The sequence below is a fragment of the Pipra filicauda genome, unplaced genomic scaffold (genome assembly GCF_003945595.2).
Source record: "Pipra filicauda isolate LSUMZ 115617 unplaced genomic scaffold, ASM394559v2 scaffold137_size4652046_pilon, whole genome shotgun sequence".
Classification (NCBI taxonomy): domain Eukaryota; kingdom Metazoa; phylum Chordata; class Aves; order Passeriformes; family Pipridae; genus Pipra; species Pipra filicauda.
In genome coordinates, this window is record NW_024103851.1 from 2736557 (window position 1) to 2757874 (window position 21318).

At 39.8% G+C, this 21318-nt stretch overlaps 1 protein-coding gene across 5 annotated transcripts in view; it reads right to left on the reverse strand.

Moving 5' to 3' along the window:
* HECW1 (HECT, C2 and WW domain containing E3 ubiquitin protein ligase 1) overlaps nt 1–21318 on the reverse strand; it is a 259900-nt gene that overhangs the window by 39289 nt on the left and 199293 nt on the right. For all 5 annotated transcript variants that reach the window (XM_039378406.1, XM_039378403.1, XM_039378405.1 and 2 more), the window contains 10 exons: nt 20771–20901; nt 18091–18212; nt 15071–15256; nt 14326–14460; nt 8895–9000; nt 8596–8692; nt 6540–6623; nt 5425–5534; nt 3123–3243; nt 1628–1741 (listed from right to left, as the gene is read on the reverse strand). In XM_039378406.1, the coding sequence (XP_039234340.1) occupies nt 1628–1741; nt 3123–3243; nt 5425–5534; nt 6540–6623; nt 8596–8692; nt 8895–9000; nt 14326–14460; nt 15071–15256; nt 18091–18212; nt 20771–20901 (1206 nt within the window). The remainder of the gene's footprint in view (nt 1–1627; nt 1742–3122; nt 3244–5424; nt 5535–6539; nt 6624–8595; nt 8693–8894; nt 9001–14325; nt 14461–15070; nt 15257–18090; nt 18213–20770; nt 20902–21318) is intronic.

Below are 21318 nucleotides of genomic sequence, written 5' to 3' on the forward strand. Positions count from 1 at the left end.
TCTGGTTCAGTGGACATCAAAATACTGGGCAAAGCCTTATGATGTTTGGAGCAAAAAAGTACAAGCAACACCTGTCTATATTAAAAAATCTTCAAGGGGAGACCAGGTATTGCATTTCTGGGCAACACATTAACTCATCATAAAGCCTTCATTTTCAATGTCCTTTTAGCTTTGAAACACATGGGAAGCTGTGGCCATACAGCATCACATGGCCATACAGCATCAACTCCTCTTTTCAGTAGGGAATTGGTATCTTGGAGTCCCTCCAGCAGAATGTATATTAGCACTAAGCAGCAGAAACCCTGGAGGAATGTATCTTCAGATATAAATGAAACAGTGAAGAATGATTGAATTTGCAAATCAAATGGGTTTTTAATTTCTCCTGAGGACACCATGCCACACACAGTAAAAGTTATTAGAGATGTGGGGTAAACATGACTTTGGCCAGTGTTAGCATAGTAGAACACTATTTCAAAAACACACACTCAGGTGTGCTACGTGTTTATGCTTTACTTGCAAGCCAGAGGCAAAAACAGCTGTGGAAGACGAGCTCTGTTAAACAATACTGAATCCATGGAGCATAAAAAGTAAGAATGAAAAAATCCCCTGATACTGAGGTCACTGAGTGACTCTCTTTGAGATTGGTGACTTCTGTTTTCCACCGGACCTAACACATCCCCAGACAAGCTCAGCTTGCCAGAAGCCCTTCATTTGACATGCCACCTCAGAGCTGGTAGTGTCAGCAATTGCTGGACATCCCAAGAGCTGCCTGAGATCCTTACTGTTCTGGTGCCTTTGGAACTGAAATCCTATCCACGTGGTTTTGGAAAAAAAAAAGAAACTTTACATGCAAAGCTACTGAAATACAATTTCATGCCTTTGTTATATGGAACACTGGAAACATGCACAATGGTCTTTCCATTATAAAAGTGTATCAATTAAGCCTCAAATACAATGTAGCTCTTAAGGCGAGCCAGTGTGGCTTTGAAAGGTTCTGCTCACATTTTAAAACAAAAACTGGCTTTAATCATACAGGAATGGCTCATGGATTTGTAAGACTGGTAGAAAGTTTCCTGAGAAAAGGCCTTCTCAAGAGACTTCCTTCCTTCCACCTTCCAACTGGGTGAATTAAACTTAACAACTAAATGGCATTCATGTTTCTTACTTCAGCCAGAAACAAGAAATGCACATGGATAACAAATGATCATTAGATGGCATGCAAAGCAAAAATTTTTGAAGCAAAACCAGATCCATTGTGAAGGCTTAGAGTAACAAAGTGGATAAAGGTCTGGTCTCTAATTATAGTCCTGAGACTGATTCAGTGTGTAAACATTGGCCTGTAGTTGCGTTTTGCCTTCCAGCCAGTCAAAATACCTATGGCAATAGATGACATTAGATTTAACCACTTAAATTGTCACTTTTAGACATCTAGATGGAAGGTGTTATAGGAAAACAAAGCATTATTGTTATTGTTATTTTTAACAAATGTTTGAGTTAAGACGAATCACTCAGAGGCAAAACAAAACCAAAGAAACATTACATAACAAGAGAAGCTCAGCCTCAGTCAACTCAGTGTTTTGCAACATAACAGCTACTTCAAAACTGAGAGCATTTTGTGGTTCCCTACCCTTCCTCGCCAACAAACGTGACGTAGAGTTTGTTCCGCTGGAGCTCCTTGCGTGAGTATGCCATTACCTGGTTGAAGGTGCCTTCCAGCAAGTGGTCACGCCGTATAATTAACCTGCAAAGGGAGGCAGAAATAAAGATCTAATGACTGAGTCTTGTGTGAACTTGTGAGGCTGAAGGTAAACAAGAGCTGCTAAAGAGAGACATTTGTTCTCAGAGAATGCAATAAAATTGCATCTGCTGGTGCATGTGCTACTTGACCATTATGGGTTTTCAGTGGGTTGTTTCATTAGGCTTTTCTATGTGCCTCAAAGGTGAATTTCTTCACAATGCCATGATTAGGTTCAGAGCGTTGCTAAGACTCTCTGCAACAACCTCCCTGTACAAAATATGGTAGAGAGGGCTGTGAGTTTCCTGTGTATATGAGGTCACAGCTATCTGGAATTGGCCCCAAACACTTTCCGGATTTAATCCAGCTAATGTCCATGGAAATACTGCTTCTGTAGCAGGGGAAGCAAAGGGAGTATCAGCCTCTGTTTATACAACACATCTCTCACTCTCCTACCAAGCTCTAAAACAACTTAATGAATTGTACTTTTAAACACCACCTGTGCAAGAAATCCTTCTTGTTCATATGTTCATGGACATTTTAAGGCAGACCTTCTAAAATATAATTCATGTCTGCCTTGGACCCACTTAGGAGGACACCAAAGATGACAACCACCAGCTAGGACTCCTGAACTCCGTAAAATTATTTTGATGATGATGTTTGCCTGAATAAATTTCTTGGCTTCACACATTTTTTTCCCCACAACAGATGTCATTTGGTAGGAAGCCAACCTGACGCACAAATTCAACCAGATGCCCAGGAAATACCTTAGAAACACACAGTCCTTTGCTGAAGTTGGATAACTAGACTGAGCACAAGTAAGTACAGACTCAAAAGCCAACTAACAAGATGTCTGGAAAACAAACTCCACAACCAAATCACAGAGATCCCCAAAATACAAGAAGAGTGGCAGAAATCTCTCTAGTTCAAATCCAGGAGGGCTACTGACACAAAGAACGATGGGAAGTTAAACCTGCATGTACAGACTAAGTTTTGCAGGGTCATATTCTGGTCCTGAGTTATACTGGTATGTAGATGCAAAGAATTTAGAGTCATTCCATCATTACAATTACGTAGCTGTTGCTAATATGTGGTGGATGTTTGCCTAAACAGATGATTCTCCCACTAGCAAATCATAGGTATTTGACATCCCTGTTAAATAGGTAGGAAACAGGAGTGTGAGAGAATTTGAATCTATAAGAAATAACCTCCACATAAAAGCCTCTTGAAGGTCACTTTTTTGCAGATCTTATCCTGCCCTGGTGGTTCATGTACAAAATACAATCTCCAGTGTCTTTTCCATTCCCTATCACTGTCTTAACAAATAATGACAAAGAACAAAGCTATACTGTGTTAGACTATTTAAGTGATTTGTTGTAATACTCACTTAATTTTACCTGGACCTTGCCCATACCCTTTGGCTTCAAGTTTTCGATAGAAATTGCGCAGCTTGGCTTCAAAGTCCCTCCTGTATGGAGAAGGTGCTCTTGCACTTGCTCTCTGCAGCCCTGGAGGGAAAATGAACAGCATCGTAAGGTGTAAGGGGCTTTACAGTTTTCCAAATCATGCAGCTTATGTTTCCAGACAGAACAGGCTAATAAATTTGATAGGAACTTTTTAAAGGTATACAGTGTACTCAGGATTATTTTTGTTTTGGCATCAATGGAGTTGTAAATTACTATAATTCAGTGATTGCAATGACTTCCAGGGGCTGCACCTTCTTCACTAAAAGAACTGTTAAGCTCACCTTGTGTGTGCCTTGTGTTGCCTCAGCCTTTAACTGTGATTGATCTCAATGGAAATTCAAGGATCAGAAAGGCATGAGAAAGACTGATATGCCTTACTGCCACTCATGGTCAGTGGCATTTAGGTTGTCTTTCCCTTTTTCACTTTTAAGAGATCTCTCTCCTCTGCACTGTATAGGTGATCTCCTTACTCGGCAGGATTAAACCTCTGGAACTCAGAGCAATGTTTCTCACTGGAGCCTAGCACCCTAGACAAGCTGGGAATCGGGTTTCCCCTGTGTTAATCTGACTGTATATTAAACATTTCCAGCTATCAACACCAAACCCCTTTGTGGAATCAAGAAAAATATCTGTCAGTAAGAAATACTAAATTTCCCTATTATGATTCACACATACAACAGATTTTTTAGCAGTTTGGGACCTGCTTTGTATTGAAGGCTGCATTCTCAAAGTATCTGACTATTCCTTTTGCATAAACAAGTGCCATGCCATAAAGGGTGAAAGAATGGATCCATGAAATCCCATTTCTCTATCTCACTGCAGAAGACAATAAGAACAAGACCTTTGATGAGAAATCTGGCAGCAAATGCTCCACAGGAAGTTAAAAAAATCATCACTCTTAGTGGGAGCCCAATGTATCGTGGTTGCCAGGATGGAAGGACATTACTAATTGTCTCTGCTAGTAAAACAGAAAGGTATATTTACACACAGTGTAAAGAGAATCCCTTGTGAAACCTCTTTTTTCTGCTGGAATTTCCCACACACCCCTTCCACCTGGACATAAGAGAATGGGTGTTCTCCTGGGCTCTAAAACCAGTGACAAAAATAAGCAAGCAGACAGTATGTTGCCAGGAATGAGTGTTTTCTCAAGAGCAGGTAGAGATCAGAGCAGATCTTTTAACAGTTTCCTAAGCCACATTTGTGCCAAATACTTAACATTTTTGTCCTGTAGGAAACTTGTTTATGATCTGTCCTGATGTGGAGAAGGGGAACTGTATTAACAATGGTGGTAAAACTCATCTTATGAACAAGACATTCTGACAGAACACTGTCCTCCTATAGACAGAGAGTCAGCATTTAACTTCTTCCCATCAAAAAATCTTTTAATTTTCCACAGCCACATCCAAGATTTGAATTTCTCTTGTCCATTAATTTCGTTTGAAATCAGATAATTTAAATGAATGTTCAAACAAGCTCAGTCAAAAATGGATTTCTTCAGACCACATTTCTGTCGATTCTCTCAAAATGGCCACTGGACACAGCCATGCGGTGAGACCGTGGTGGGGGCTGTATATCTTGGCAAAAGGGAGACATTAGCTCCTCAAATTTCTATAGCATAAACAACAATAACTACAGAGACATAGCACAGCTGGAAATAACCTTCTCAGACAGCATGTCTTTCCGGAAAATATGTTTCCTGTCAAACCTAAGTTAATGGGCTCAACACGGGAGGTCAGACTAGATGATGAAGATGATCCCACCAGCTCCTAAAACAGGCGCACCTTGGGGAAAAGAGAAGTTTTCATAACACTGAGCAGAGGAGACTGAACTTTACAGGGGTACTGAAGTATTGCAAAACACCTTTAATTCGGAAGACGCACTTTGCTCCTGTCACATAATATGAATGTGCTTCCATGTCAATGAGTTATGCTTGGAGTACATCGTTCTCTTATCCTAATCCTTTCCAACTACATCAAAAGCAGGAAAATACCTTCTTTCATTTGGACAACTTCTGATCCCTGTGTTTCATTTACAACTAACATTTCAGCAGATATATAGGAGCACTGGTAACTGATCCAACAAAAAAGCAGCTGGGTCATATTTGGAATGGTCCCTGGAATTAGCAAGCTGGCAGCTGATACTGGCTCTAAATTTGCCCTTTATTATTTACTAGGAGAAATACCAAAAATGCAAGATTTTGTCTTTATTTCCCAACCTCCTTACCTGGGGAATTTTGGGGTGATGAACAGGGTGAGCAGCGAGGAGAGAAACTATAACCAGGATGGAAGGCAGCCTGCAGTGGTATGTAGGACATAATATCCTCTTCAAAAAGGCTGCATGGAGAAAATCATAGGGAGAGATTTGGTTCACATTCATCACATGAAGGTATGTAAATATGCATAATGGTGCAAGTCCACTATGTCATAAGTTTGGGTGCATCTCTGAACTCATGGATTCAAAAAATCCACAGGTTTCCCAAATATGTCCCAGTCACCAGTAACGAAGAACAAAATGAATGTTATTAGATGTTTTATGCTAACAGTGGCTCAGCCTACTGACAGAGAGCAAAGATGTGAGGCTATGTTCTAAACAGGAGCACCTCCAACACGTTAGCAGTGAGAAGTAAAGATACACACATCTGTCTCCCAGGCTGTTTTTCTTGGGTCGTACGCCTTCATACAGCTCAGTGCTTCGACCGTTCAAATTAAATTGATGGGAATAAGCTGTAAACTTCTAGTATTAAGCAGTGCTATTACAGCATACCACAACCACCTGGGTTATGCAACATTCTCCATGTAAGACCAAAACAATGAAATAAGTCCTTATCTGTGCTGAGGAAAAGTAGCTAGGACCTAAAGACCAAGCTCTCTGGTTCCAATAAAAACTGAAGCCTTATCTACATTACCCAGACAATGCTCACTGCATTGAGGTTTCATGCATGTGTGGGCAGCACTGTTGCAGTAAAACTAGCAATTTCACGAGCAGCTACATTATTGTACTGAGAAAGACAAGGGGTTTTTTCCCTTTTCTTTTTCTTTTTAAAAAAAGAAACAAGATTTTTTTTCCATTAAAAGGAAACATTTTGACCTGATTCTTTTTTATCTGCTACCTCACGGTAACAGCTATACTGACTGAGCTGACTGGGATGGAGTTTACTGTACTGATGGATGCTTCCTTCCAGGAAGTACAAATTGGCAGATATACTATGGCTGAATTATTCTGGATGGCTGTCAGCATGACCTGATTTAACAAAATCTTTTCAATTATGCTGAGAAAGAGCCAAATAGCCTCTGTGGTACTGTAAGTAATGACATCATGCTATTGATCAAATTGATTACCTCAGCAGAATTACTAAATCTGCATCACAGGACAATTTTTCAAGCCCATGTGTACCCTCTGTCCGAATGTAATGGATCTTCTCCCTGTAAACATAAGTGATATTATCGAGAAGAAAGAAAATAAGAAACAGAAAAACCCCATGCCATTATCATGGCATGAACTATGCAGAGAGTTTTTATTCCTTGGTATTTTGCCAATTCCTGTTTATCTCCTTACAAAAATGGCAAACATCTTATATGCCTGATTCATTTTCTAATCTTACTAACATAAAATTGCAAAAAAAAAAAAAAAATCTGCTCCTGTCACTCAGTTCACTGATCCAAAAGCAAGAGATTTTGTTCTGTATTTTAGAAAACAGAATGATGCTTAGTCCTCCGAGTTCATGTGTAAAAATCAGGTCACCGACAGCAGACTTTCTGTTTAAGTCTACAACTAACTTTTGTTAACAGAATTTCCAATAATACCACTTCCTTTCCCTCCATCAGTTTTATCTGGCAAATAACTCTCTAACATATACTTGATATGAATTGATCACACAGAGATTATACAGTGTAAACATATGTTACATGTGTAAAATTATACATTTTGCTAATAACGAGCGGGAAACATAGGATAGGACTCTATCAAAAGATTAGGATTATGGAAGATACATATCTACACCCCAGCCTGTCAGTGTGTTTCTAAAGCATTGCAGTGTCCAAATATATTTATTCTAGTATCAAGTCAAAATATTCTACCTCAAGACAAGGATGTGCTTCAGTACCTTGCTGAGTGGGGCTGCAATGTGTGGCAGAATCAAGCTCTGTAAAAGATGGGCATTTGCCTCCTAGGAGTTTGGTAAATACCTGCTGTATGAGCATTAGACAATAGATTGGGATCACTCCTGACCCAAAGTATAATCATAGGCAATGACCTGGAGGCAAAGGGCTCAATATCCTGTTACAAATCTCATTACACACTGGCTAAGCTGTCTAGTCCTTATCACTAGTCAATTTTTTTCTCTGCTCAGAAAGAGATAAAAGCATCATCTCTTCTCTGGGAAATGAGAATTCAAACTACAGCTGAGAAAAAAAAATTGTTAGTTACAGAAATGTACATCCTAAATACTGAGTGCATTTTTCATTCTGTCTCTCTCATTTTATTTGAACGTATCAATTCCTCCAGGAAGGAAGTCTAATCCTTACACCCAAAGAACTCTTTGGCCCTCACAGGTAAACAACGTGTCAGTAAGGCTACCAGCAGAACTTTCTGCACTGCAGGAACTTGAAGGTACTCCTTCCCTTCTTCAGCAATCCTGCAGCTGTGCTTCTTACCGCACAGTACAAACTAAAATCTTGGTCAAACTCTTAGCTGGTGCATACTGGCATTGCTGAGACTGATTAACACCAGCTTAAGTTCTTGGCCAAAACAATTAATTCAAACTTTGGAATTCGAATGAGTTTAAATTGTACTGGCAATTGGTTCTGCTTTTTTCATTTTTGAAAAAATCTAATATGAAAGGAACAGGTATAAAAAAAGAAAGATACAATTTAACTACTTTGGAAAGGACTACCACTAAGTCAAGTGAAAAAGATTAGACAGGAGTACAATACACTTCATAATAATGCTCCTTTTTATTTATAAAATCTAGGGTGACTATGTCCATGATATGGGTTTAAATCCAACCACGAAGTAAAATCTCTGGTTCTGCTGGAGTTACTGGAGTTTTGCTGCTGACTTCCATCCAAATATAATTATAATTCTATCTTCTGAAAAGCAAAGTGATAACTGTAGGTGAGGACAGAGTTTCTGCCATTCAGTAATACTTAGAATAGAGACTAGATATGCCACTATTTGCCTACAGTTATTTTGGGTCTTCTTACTTCTTGAATGTCTATGGAAAATAACTACAGTAACTACATGGATCCTGGTGGTCCACACCTACTCTTTAATGGTGACAGTTCCATACGGAGCCCAAGTTCATCTTTTATACCACAGTTACTAGAATTTGGTTTTCCCCACTACAAGAAATCTTTCCTGGAACTTGGTTTCAGCAGTCTGGAAAAAAAGTGGTACCTGAGTGCATGGTTTCTGGCCAAGCTGGGCTGACGCTCCTGAAGCATCTCAAAAATGTTGGGTTGGCGTAAAAATGCAACAATCTTGTCATTGTAAGCTGGAAAAGGAAAAAAACAAACCTGAGGCTTTATTTACCTTTGAGGGAGCCCGGTCACATCACCATTATTCTGCAGGGGCACACTGACCTCGCTGCCAGTGAGGCATAGGGCAAACATGAAGCAGTATGTGTGGTTGATGAGAAGTTGTAAAAAGCACTTTTGTGAGCACTGCTTTGAGAAGAAAAGAGAAAATTGGCTTACCCAGAGGTAATGCCTCATGATGGTGCTGGTTTCGAATAGCTGTTACAAGACTATTGCCTGGTCTGGCCAACAGGGTGACTCCTCTGTTTCGAGAGACTTCAGAGGCCTACAACACCAGAGGAAAGGAAAAGAATGATCAAAATTGACCAGCGCTAGCACATCGGTCAGTTAAAAGGTTTCTTATCTTCTGTGACCTTCAGAATGGTCCACGATGCTGACTAAATGACAGAAAGCATGCATGAAAATTATAGCTTTATACTGTAGTCAAATTAAAAAAGCTAAGTAATCCTGTGCTTCCAGATGGAGATGCACCATTATCCACACATATTGCACCTCTTTGATGCTGCAGTGAAGGCACCAGAATCCAGAAGTAAATGCAAGCCAATGAAGGTATTGCAGTGATGGAGTTCTCTGGTTCAATGAAAATAAAATCTTTGTAATATTATACAGTCTCTTGTTCTAGCATAATTGCATTTACTTCAAGGTTTTTACAGCCATGTTAATTTGAAAAGAGAAAAAAACAATAACACTGCAACATGTTCATTCAGCATTGTTGAAGGGAAATTTAATACTGGAAATAATATGAGGAAGGTATATCTACGCAGTTTACAGGACAGAAAAAGGCTGCATCATCCCAAAAGCAGGTTGCTTAACATGCACAACCAGAAATAGAATTTGAATTGTATACACTGAAAAAAAGAATATAATCTAAAGAGCTGATAAAAGGAATAGGAAGAAGGAAATTTATCACTGCCCCTTAATTGAGGTACCTAAAGAAAGCCACTGTTCTAAACATTCTATCTAGTGAAGGGAAGTAGGAAGGCAGATACACTGAAAGACAGGTAAAAAAGTTTTGAGGATATTACGTGAGGATATTAAAAGCCAAACAGTGAGGTCTGGCAATCTTCAGTAAGGCACTGCTGGGTAACTCTCTGGGGACTTGTGCAAACTGAGGAGAACCCACCTGCCTCTAATCTTCCTCCAGAATATGACCATGGTGAACCCAAGAGAAGAATGATAGAACGGTTTGGGTTGGAAGGGACCTTAAAGATTATCTAGTTCCAACCCCTCTGTCACGGGCAGGGACAACTTTCTCTAGACCAGATTGCTCAGGCTCCCTCCAACCTGGTCTTAAGCACTTCCAGGGATGGCACATCCACAACTTCTCTGGGCAATCTGTTTCAGTGTCTCACCACCCTTATAGTAAAGAATTTTTTCTTAACATTTGCTCTAAACCTAACCTCTTTCAGTTTAAAGACATCCCCCCTTTTCCTGTCACTGCAGTGTAAGTACAGCCTGTATCAGGACAAGATGCATTAGGAATTCCAATTGCCACTCTACTGGGCAAATAGCTGCTCCTTTCTCACTGCACAAATTGTAGTACTTGGCAACCGCTTCAGGAAGAAATTGCCCTGACTCCAATATTTTAAATGCTTAGTTCTGCATCCAAGCAAACAGTGCCAACCCGTTTTCAGTGGTACGGCCAAATGCCAGGTCTTCCAGCTGAATATAAATGAAAACTGAGAAGCTAAATGTGACTTGGCAAGTTGCCTTTTGGAGCCCACAAAGCATAAAATGCTTCTATGTAACAAGATACCAATCAATGCACTTGATCCGCATCAATACACAGGTTAAACAATGAAAAATCTTAACAATTCTAATTAAACATACTGCAATTTAAAACACAAAACTGCTGTGAAAGTGCACGGCGAATGCTTTGCTCCATCATTCGGTTATGATTTCACCTGCACCCATCTTCTGCCCTCGTGTCCCTCTCACAGCCCCATGGACCAACTGACACTGCAAGTTTAGCTCAGGCTTAGGCAGCTTTCGCCCTGTGACCCTCCCCCCTCACAAGCGCTGTGTGGTCATTATGGCACTCACTCTGTGCTGTGGAAGAAAGAGGAAGCTTAGGTTCAAGAGGTGCCCTATGATTCATTGCCACAGTGGGCATGAAGCCCTTCCGGGAGCAGCCTTTTCCTGGGCTGTCTGTAGGCAGCACAGTCAGAATTACACACTGATGACCTGTGATCAGTTGCACTAGTGAGGGTGTGTGGGATGGTACTAAGGCACTGTGTTGTGCTCAGCTTCTTCACTACCAGGGAGCTCTGGAGATCAGGTGAGGATGCCCCTTCCTCAGGTCCTTGTAGAACAGATTTGCATGGGTGTACAGCCTGTTTTTAAGGGTGATCTCTGACTCATCCTTTACAAAGACAAATCCTATACCCTTGTTGCTACACATGGATTTACTGATCAGAAGATAGAAAGGGGGAAAGGGACGAGTAACAGAGGAATTAAACACATCTGCCATAAAAATTAGCACCAGTTGGTATTTGCTCATCAGCTGGGAACTGTATGGTATTTCTGCCCAGCCTGGGCCTAGTTCCTCCCTTTGCTCATGTCACCTGATATACATATACTTTTTTTCTTTTGGCTAACTTTCCAGTGCCTGGACATATTTCTCCTAAAGCAAGAATTCTGAAAGGAAACATGTCTAGTGCCCTTGAAAAGAAACCTTCACTCCCTTCTTCCCTTCTTCCCAGTTCTGGTTTAACAGTTAAAGTCAGGTTGTAAGAAGCTAAAGCTAGGTTGTAAGAATCCAGTTCTGTACACATCTCAATATAACAAAATGCACACTCTGTGGTGCTTTTCTTCATCACCACGCTTATGCATTGTTAATGCTGTGTTTGCTCTTTACAGATTTACACCTCTCAACAATTTTTCTCTGGCAACACAACAGAAAAATTCCAAGCCATCTAATTAACTTTCATTTTGCTAACACTTTTCTTTCCAATCTTTCAGCTAATAGAGTACAATTGATTGCTCCAACTCAGTGTTTGATCACAATCGCCTTGTCTACTTTGACTTTCTAATTGAATGACTTAATTTCGATTAGCACATTATTCTCCAACTAAAAAAAAATAGAGTGACCCCTCTAATGATTTAGTGACTGGATTCATCTAGTGCAAAGTAATCTTATAGATTTATGTCAGGGTTTAACAGCTTTGAAATTGATACTGGGATGTTGCAACCAGAGTGGAGAGTCCAAACTATCACAGGAGCCTTTCAAGATATAATACTCTTTCCTGGGTTTTATATCACTGCTGGATTTGAAAGGCCCTTGCCTGTTTGAATCCCACTGTGGTTTGGGTCAGTAAGATTTGTATACTGCTATATTCCAACACCTCCTCTGCTTATCTTGCTAACCATCAACTCTTGCCTCTCCACTGTGGATGCCTGCTTCTTTCTTCTTTCTGTGTTTAAATTCTCCACCCTATAATCATGTATGTTGATTTTCACTGCAGATGGAAAGTCCCTTAGAGGGAATGGAAAGCAATTCTGACCTGTTCTGTTTATAGCAGTGGTAGAAGGAAATGAATCACTTAGTGATCTATCTTCTTTTAGTTACTGATGGCCACTACAGCTACCTGAACTTTTCTTCCAAAAATCAGGCAACCAAGAGTAGCATCAACCACCTTTTTCCTGTAAAAGATTTATACCTTAAAGAAGTGCTTACTAAAGAATCTGTAGCATTTTTGACAAATTTATATATCATGCTATTTAATATCAGTAATCTACATAGAAGTTTTTGCAGAGGTCCTTTATTTCATTACCCTGGCTCTTTTTTATACCCTCTCTGGCACCCACAAGTTTCATTATTCTGCTCTCCTTCAGGCTCATTTGACATCTGTACATAATGTTCAAAACTGTTAGTTGTCTTTCATGGTCCTTCATACCATCCTGGTGACAGATTCCAGGGGCCACACCATCTGCTCAGCAAAGAAACCAGCAGGCCTGCAGACAGCTGACACATGGCCAGGACAAAACCCCAAGTGTGACTCTACAGACATGATTTATAGGACAAAAGAACATCCAAATACACTTGGAGGAAATGGCATGTAACATTAGGCTCTTAATAAATGGCCTGAATCGTAAAGGGTTGAATTTTTTCCTTTAAAGGGCTTTTAGGCATCAATCCAAAGTCCTTGGATATCAATGGGAGTCTTTCCATTGGAGCAGCAGACACTTCCAAAGGGGAAGCTACTGACTACAGCAAGGGTGCAGAAGCACTGTAGGACCTGGGCCACTGAGACTGTGAGGTGACAGTGCCATCACTGACGGCTCCTGAGACAGAAAACCCTGTTTCATTGGCTGATTGTGCCAAATCAGTGGCCTCAATGAATAGTTTATAATTTCCCCAGAGAATCATTACTCATAAGTACTAAGTACTTTTGACTCCCTTCCCTGTATTTGATATTTTGGGTTTATTGAAAATTGTTCCTTGCCAGCCTTGCCAGTGCTTGCAGAACCAAGTGTATTTTTTGGGCTAGGTCATCTGAGTTGCTCGGTGGTGTTTCCATCCCCGACATGGTGAATTTGTAAGTAAGCCCCAGGCAAGCATGTGCCCAAATATGAACCATCCTGCAGGTGGCTATCACAGTCCTGCCAGTAATTCAACCACAACAGCAACACTAAACTGCAGGTTGTTGGCAGAGGGAAGTTGCTAAACTGGTGGGAAGATATGATTGAAACAGATCCACTGATACACTTCTATCTTCAGAAAATATGTTTCCATATTCACTCAAGATGGAGAAAGCATGCCCAAACTACTCATGCCTGGTCTGCCTTTGATCCTGAAGAACTGACCTTGCACCCTAGTCATCTCCTGATCCCAACCCCAGCTGGCAGTGAGAGGTGTCAGACAGGTCCTACTGCAATAAATTAATTTCACAAGCATTTCTCTGGGTATTTTGCTGGAAGAGGAAGATCCTTTCACCATAATTCATCTCTACCCCTATTCAGCATCAATCTCTACAAATCTTCAATTGTAGGTATTTGCTATATGAAGAATCTGGTTGCTGGTACTTTTTCCTCCTTAAATTCACAATACCCAACACAGTATTTACACTTCTTTCAATTATGTCCATGGCCCTCAGTGATAAAAGTCATCCCCATGAAACATAGGAAAGATGCTTAATTTGACTGAAGCTAGGGAAGCAAACCTCAACATACATTACTACACTACTGGTAGGGAGTATATAATTTCAGAGTACAGTGTCCCAGTGGGGACTGAAGAAACATATGAGGCTGCTGAAGTGTCAGGCTACAAAAATAATGAACGACTTGACTTCAGTAAAGCAAGACCAGAATGTCATATATGGATTCTTCTTTTAAAATCTATTTTGTCATCATTTCACTTCAATCAAATTTTACTGCTTATTATTTTAGTCTGAAAGCCATCAAAATACAAACCTTCGTTACCAACAAGCTCTGAAATAAACCCTTCAGGAAGAAAAAAAATCACTTATTGTCTTTACAAGATAAAAATTCATAAGACAGTCTGTTTCAATGCCTTCCAAATATAAGAAGTGCTTTTAGTTCTACAGAAGACTGCTGTCAAAAGTTCCTGGATTGATACTGGCATGGTTACCTCTCCAGCGCTGTAGCTACGAAGTCGCTGAAGATGTTGCCTGTGAGTCAGGTGATTAGGGAGACGACCGTTCTGCAGCGGAATCCTGGGATCTATGAAGGTGGTAGCACGGCTGTTGTGGTCAACGAAGAAAGACTGAAACACCAAGGAACAATGTTTTTTTATAAGAAAACGGGCAACACTGTGATAGTATCGTGGGAACACAACGTGACAACCACTGGCAATTGTGTCAGAAATACCTTGGTTAAGTACAGTCCATGGAAGATATCTGCAAACAAAAGGACTGTCTTACTCAAAGCAGGAATAGCTCTTGGAAAATACCTGAAGCTATGTAGGTCAAAATCACGTGTAATGGCCATGGTGTAAACAAGACAGAAGAGAATAATATTATTGGGAAATGGTGCTTTAGCCTATTTGGTGGTTCCAGAAGTCACCCAGCAAAACTTCATTGGACATAGAGACACTGAGTCAAATTTTGCAGGCACAACAAATCTACTCTGTCTCAAACTTTTTTGCCAGTCCAATGCTGCCTTGGCTATGCTGTGATATTCTGCGGAAAGCTAGAAATACTTTGGAACATTTGTTCTTGAAGTTTTTTTTCTGCTTCTAAAATAACTCTGCTTTCTGCTTGTGTTGTTTAAACCAAAACATCATCAATTTTAAGACAAGAAGGAAGGAAACTTTATTAATCATGTAGCCTGATGTGGTGTGTTAAGCAAGTGATTAGTTTTGTTGGCACCCTTACCTTGCCCTGCTGGTCAGTTTTTATCTCCCAGCCACGAGGAAGCTCCAGTCGGGTATCAGCAAACATGTTGATAAAATTTACCAGGTCTCTATTGTGCTGATATCGCTCAAAATTACGAGCATCTCTACGAATCTTCAGAATCATATGCTTCAAGCAGGTACTGTTAGTGAAGACCCGATAGGCACTCTATGAGATGAAAAACAGAAGTGAGGAAAACCAGTTCTGATGGAAAAACAATGTATTTGGTTATTTTGTGGGACATATGCCCAAAGAACTGAAACAAATCCTGCTGGAATCAAGAAACATTTCCATCTCATGATTTGAATGACTACATGAACATCTAGAATTAAGAAATACAATCTGGAAAGTGAAACATCCCACACGCTGTCCACAATTAGCTTGTGCATGAACTACCTTTCTAATACATTTCAAAGAGACAGTCAGCTGAAACATCACATACTCAAGATGCCTGTAGTTCTGCCCATTTCATTACTTTTATTGGTCAACAGAAGCACTGCCTGTATGCCTGGATGGTGCCAGAGAAATGCAAAGACAGCTGTGAACATGTATTTATGCTATAACTGAAATCAAGATACGTGTGATAGGATTCAAGAACTCAAGAGGACTGCAGTGCAGATGTCTACACCAAAGCTTGCTACCTATGGTCCCTATATAGCCACAGGACAGGAACAGACACTTCTAATTGTCTATTTTTGGAAGGTGTGAATTGTTTCCCTGTAACTGAATATTTGTTTCTGGGATGACTACAAAGCATGTCAGATGGAGACATTTCCATGAGTCAGATGAATGCCACGCCCCAGGCAGCAAGTTGTATCTCACAATGGGCATTAAAAGCACCTTCTGGAGGAACGTGCCCTGATGCAGTTCAACCCAGTTAGTGCTGATCTGATTGCAGCAGAGGGTCTAAAGTGAACTATATTTGTTGCCACAGTACATTCAATGATAGAATGCCACAAAATAATGCTTGTGGTGACAATACAAAGGCACATCCAGAGGCTACTCTTGGAATCTTTCACTTCAGGGAAAAAGTTCCTCAAGACAGAGTAGAAAACATCACAAAAGTCTGCAACCTCCCTGAGCCTTTCACTAGACAGAAAATGGGTGCCTTGGTTTGTTGGTCAGCCCAAAGGACTGAATTATTCATTAGAGTGATAAAAGATCACTGGAGGACTCACGTCTCCAGTGAATGAGCCCCAGAGTGCAGACCTGGAATATGTCCAGAGAATCTGTTAAGAGAATTTGACCTAACAGCTTTGAATTCTCAATTTCTGTGTCCTTTTAATGCATTTTAACCACAATAATGCAATAAAAAATTTACAAGTATTATCTTTATTATGTAAGGATTTACTGTGGTGGCACCACTGAGAACACTCCCTGTAGCACAGGGTCCCTAATTATGGCAAAGGTTGGCAAAGGTTATGAAATCACAGAGATATGATCTCTGCCCTGAAGATATGACCTGCTTATAACCCAGGAAAGCTTCATGGTCACAAACCGTTAAGATCCCAGCGTACTCTATAACAAAAGTTGTATTTTGATCAATGACTGTCTTGAGTATCTCTAAGCTGCATTAGGGAAGCAAAGAGTGTAATGTAGTTTTACCCCTCCATGGAAATAAAATATCTGAAAAATGAGTGCCTTTCCCTTTTAATTCTGTCAGATAATATTTTCCAATCCCAACCTCACTGGTATAATTAATACCTTGAAATTTTAATAGGGGCTTGTGGTTAAAATATTACACTTGTGTTAAGCCAAAAGTTATGTGAGGCCATTATTTCTGTACAAGTTGAATCTGTATGAGCACTTGACAGATATTTCAATAGATTATTCTGGTTCTCGCATTAGAGACAAGTTTATAAGCTCAAACTGAAGGCCTCTTTTGGCTTTTTTTTTTTATTTCAGTGAGAAATAAAACTGGGATTTAGACCGTTGTGACTGTTCCTTACACAACTATGGAATCAGTTCCTCATTTTTCAAACAGCTATACTGACTGAAAATTACATTGCTCTCAGCTATAAATCATCACATAATCACCCTGTCAATGTAAGAAATTGTCTGCACTCCATAATTTAGTTCATGTAATGTCAGACGAGGTAATATATCCCCTTCCTTGGTAGGGTTTCATGGGCAATAATCTCTGGCACATGCTTGGAGATGGACACCTGGCTTCAATCCACCAGGTGCCACAGCCAAAACCTGATGTCTGTAGTTAGCTAAAAACCTGTGCTGAGGCGACTCTCCAAGTGTTTTACTTTCTTTTCCTTTCAAAAAGAAAGGTCATTGCTCTCCAGAAATGAATGATTTTCCAAATATTCAGAAGTCACGTGTAGATTCCTAGTTGAACTACATTCAAGACACGGTAAAGTAGGACTGCATCTCTTCGTAGGACTCCCCTATCTGCTTCCTCCTGATATTAGATTTTTTTTACACTCCACTATAGGTTTGCAAGAAAATGTGTAGTTTTACTGTATAAATAAAAAAAAAAGATATTTTAATTTTGAAAATTCATTTTTATTTGTGTTTTTCCCAAAATAGCTTCACTAACTCAAGTCAGTATTTCTTTTACTCCATTATGCCTGCCTGATTTTCGGGAATGCAAATTGCATGCGTCATTTTTTCCCCTCTATTTCCCTGAGACTTGGCAGTATCTGAGAAAGATTTCTCAGGATGGTGGGCTCAAAAGGCAACAACATTACTCCCTGCAGCAACAGACAACAGGATCAAACAAGCTGAAAACAAGGATTCCTGCTTATTTCTGAGAGGAAAACGCTAATGAGCTTTTCTGTACCATGGAATTTCTTGCGTGAGGCAGAATCTCAGCAAGAGTCTTGTTGGAGCAGCCTGCCTGTAGTGTCCCCAGCCTACTCTGGTGCTGAGAAAGGACAGCTGAGCCCTATGTCACATAACTCAAATTCACTAGCCATTCTCCCTGAAGGCCTGGGGCGCTGCATTTGGACTCAGAAATCAGTAGTGCGAGAGAGCAAATCATCATTACTCACATAGTTTGCATGCAGCACAGTGAAGAACTCAGGATTGGTGATGAACTTCACAGCGGGAGACTGCAGCAACAAGGTGATTTTCTGAGAATTCACAGGAGAAAGGGAACCTTCCCTCCTAATCTCTGGACAAAAAACAAACAAACCACAAAATATTATTAATGTAGTGGGAAGCACAGTCTACTATTTAACCTTTAATGAACAGCTGCAAAAGTGACAGTATAAAAAAGTTACCACCTGCCTGATGCACCCTCTTGGCATTCCCAAGACTAGCCTGCTGGCAAACTGACAGAATGTGGTGCCTTGTTTACCACAGCAGTGCAGGGGCTGGATGGCTTTCTGAACTGTAGGTTATGAAACTCTGTGTCATATCTGCTTCTGTCTCTAAATACAATGTGACCTCAGCAGTTTTTACCAGCTGATAGTTTGGTTCAGCACTGTCACCCAGGTCCATACTGGTTCTCCCCATTGCTGATTTTAGAGGGATCTGATCTCCCAATCCAGCATTGCTCTTTACTTTAATTGCCTTATTTTTGGCAAGTCCATGGTTTTGGGGACTTGTATGGTAAAGAAAACAAAACAAGACACAATAGGATTATTTTTAATCTGTATCAAGTAATGAAGCACAGGATCAGAACTGAGCATTTGAGAATGTAACTCTGTAGAGATAGAAACTCCTGACCTTCTACAGACACCAGAAAAATATTTCCTACCATGGAATTATGGCTTGGGTGTTCTGGCATTTTCAAATAAAGCCAAATTTTATTTGCAGTCCAAGGAAATTGGATGCAGACATCATTAACAGAATAAATATAGATTACCATTTCTTTTCTTATTAATTATAACTTTTTTTTCTTCCTGTTGGACACATTGTATTATTTTATCCACTTAAAACTGCAGACTGTATCCATTGCTGGAATTAAATTCATTTATACTGGCTTAGAATCTGGATTAATGTGCCTAAAATGTATTCCTTCTGACATTTTTCATTTAAATTAAAAGACAAATAACAAATGTATCACACTGCAGCTTTTTTTTTCTCTAGTGTGTTTACACCATTCTTGACCTTTTAATTCTTGGCATTTTATACAATATTGACATTTTCTCCTAAAAACAAAGTAATTATCTATAGCAAAAACCATTTCCTAATAACTTATGATAACATTTATTATACCCATTAGCTCGTTGAGTTTAAAATAAAAGAGTGAACGTTACATAATGAACTGAATAAAATACTTACTAGTAGCAACTCCTATTAAATTACTATTTTATTATATTGGCTATGATACTAAATAACTATACATATTACAAGTAATGGCTACATTACGTATAAATACTAAAAATACAATGTGTACCTTACTTCCACTTCAGCTTCTAACAGAGAGAACTGGGATCTCCTTAAATGATCTAGTGTACATAGAAGTCTCCCATAAATTGCAACACAAAAGACTGCAAGGAAGCTTTAAATATCTAATGTTTAACATCGTTGACAAAATTTATTTTCCAGCTAAAACCACCCAATGGATCAGGAAAACAAACAAAATCGAGTATTTTTCTAAACTTTTTAAAAAAATTTATTATTTCTTTGTGTAATTTTTCCTATTCAACATGGAAAACTAAGAAAATTCAACCAGATATCATGTTGGTTCTTTGCCAGTGCTATTTAGAGAGGGATGGCAAAAAGGTAGCAAGAAGTCAGATTTACTTGTGGCAGAAAATACAGAACACAAAGTTAGGTAGCGGGTAAGAATAATCCAGAGGAAGAGAACTGGTTAATCATTTTGGTGGTGCAAATTCTCAAACAAAGCAGCTTATTTTTGCATGGCCTCAAGTTGCATAGTGGGCACTAGTCTGATTGCTAGTGCTTCTTACCTGAAACAAACACTTAGGCTATGATTCCCCAAATGTTTTAAGAAAACATGAGTCTGACTATCACCAAAAAGAGTAGAAGAGACCCCTGCCATCCCATCCTGTCTTGGGTACACATTCTCCTCTTCTTGGTAGTGACACTCATTTTTGTCTGGTCATCTAACAAGATAAATGAAAGAACCATTTCTGGCTGTAAATGACAAGGACAAGAAACCAGGCTATTTTTCAGGCAGATCAGTTCTCCACTCTGGTATGGGGTCCTGTCACATAAATTAGTGATGAGCAAAAAGATAGCTGTGCCAGTCCACAGCCCACACTTAGATCAGCTCATAGCTATCACAAAATTGCAGCTTTAAAAACCACAAGTATTTCACACTTGATGCCAGGGCCACTGCAGGTGCAATCACATAAGCAAATGTGGCAGTGCAGAAGTCAGGCCTAGAGAGAAGAAACTGCAATGCCCCAAGCTAAAAATCACACTGCAGCAAAAATAAGACAGCACCATTTTTACAACTACTGGGTGAATAAAAACCAGACACCTTTTCCATTTTAATTTAAAGTAGTCTTTTACCAAGGTAAAAATGCTTTGTATTTTTTGTAGTAGTTGTTAAAAAAGAACAGAGGACCTTTTATACCTAGCTTTATACCTGTAGCTTCAGGTCTAAAAACTGTTGCTTCAAGTCAAAGTCTTTTTTTTTTTTTTTTATTAATCTTTGCAACCTGGTATAATAAAGTTCCTGTCTCTCCTGGAAGTGCAGGTTTCCCAGAGCTGAATGGCACTGAACATGCCACTCAAAAGCTTTCCCCCCCATACCTGAGCTTGGCTGAGAAGGCTCTGCCTCAGAGTCACTTCCTCCTCCAGTGGGAACTCTCTCCACCCTGTTGTTTACCACAGCATCATCGTCAGTCCGCTCTGTTGCGATTGTTCGCTGGATGTTTTGGTATCTAGATGTATTCATAGAAAGGAACACCATACTTTAGTTAACAGAGGAGCTTTCTGGTGCTTTCTGCCTTAACTATCAGCACTGTTTCTGAAGGACTCCAACACTTCTGTCTTCAGCATCCAGCAGAGTAAGAGCACACCCGACTCTTCTTTGGCTGGTGCAGGTGCTCACACTTGAGCCACAACCACTTCTCTGCAAACATGGCATTTTGCAGTGACTAACAAACAGCTACAGAGAGTGCAAAGTCAGGAATACCCAAAGGTTAAGTTTAAACAGATGCTTTGGATACAGGTTGCTACTACTAGGCTTCTCTTTAAAACATCTGGACACCTGGAACCTGAAACAACAGGTGGACCATGGTTCCTCCTCTCATTTAGTCTTATGGAAGCATAACTAATGAAGTAAGAATCAACCCTGT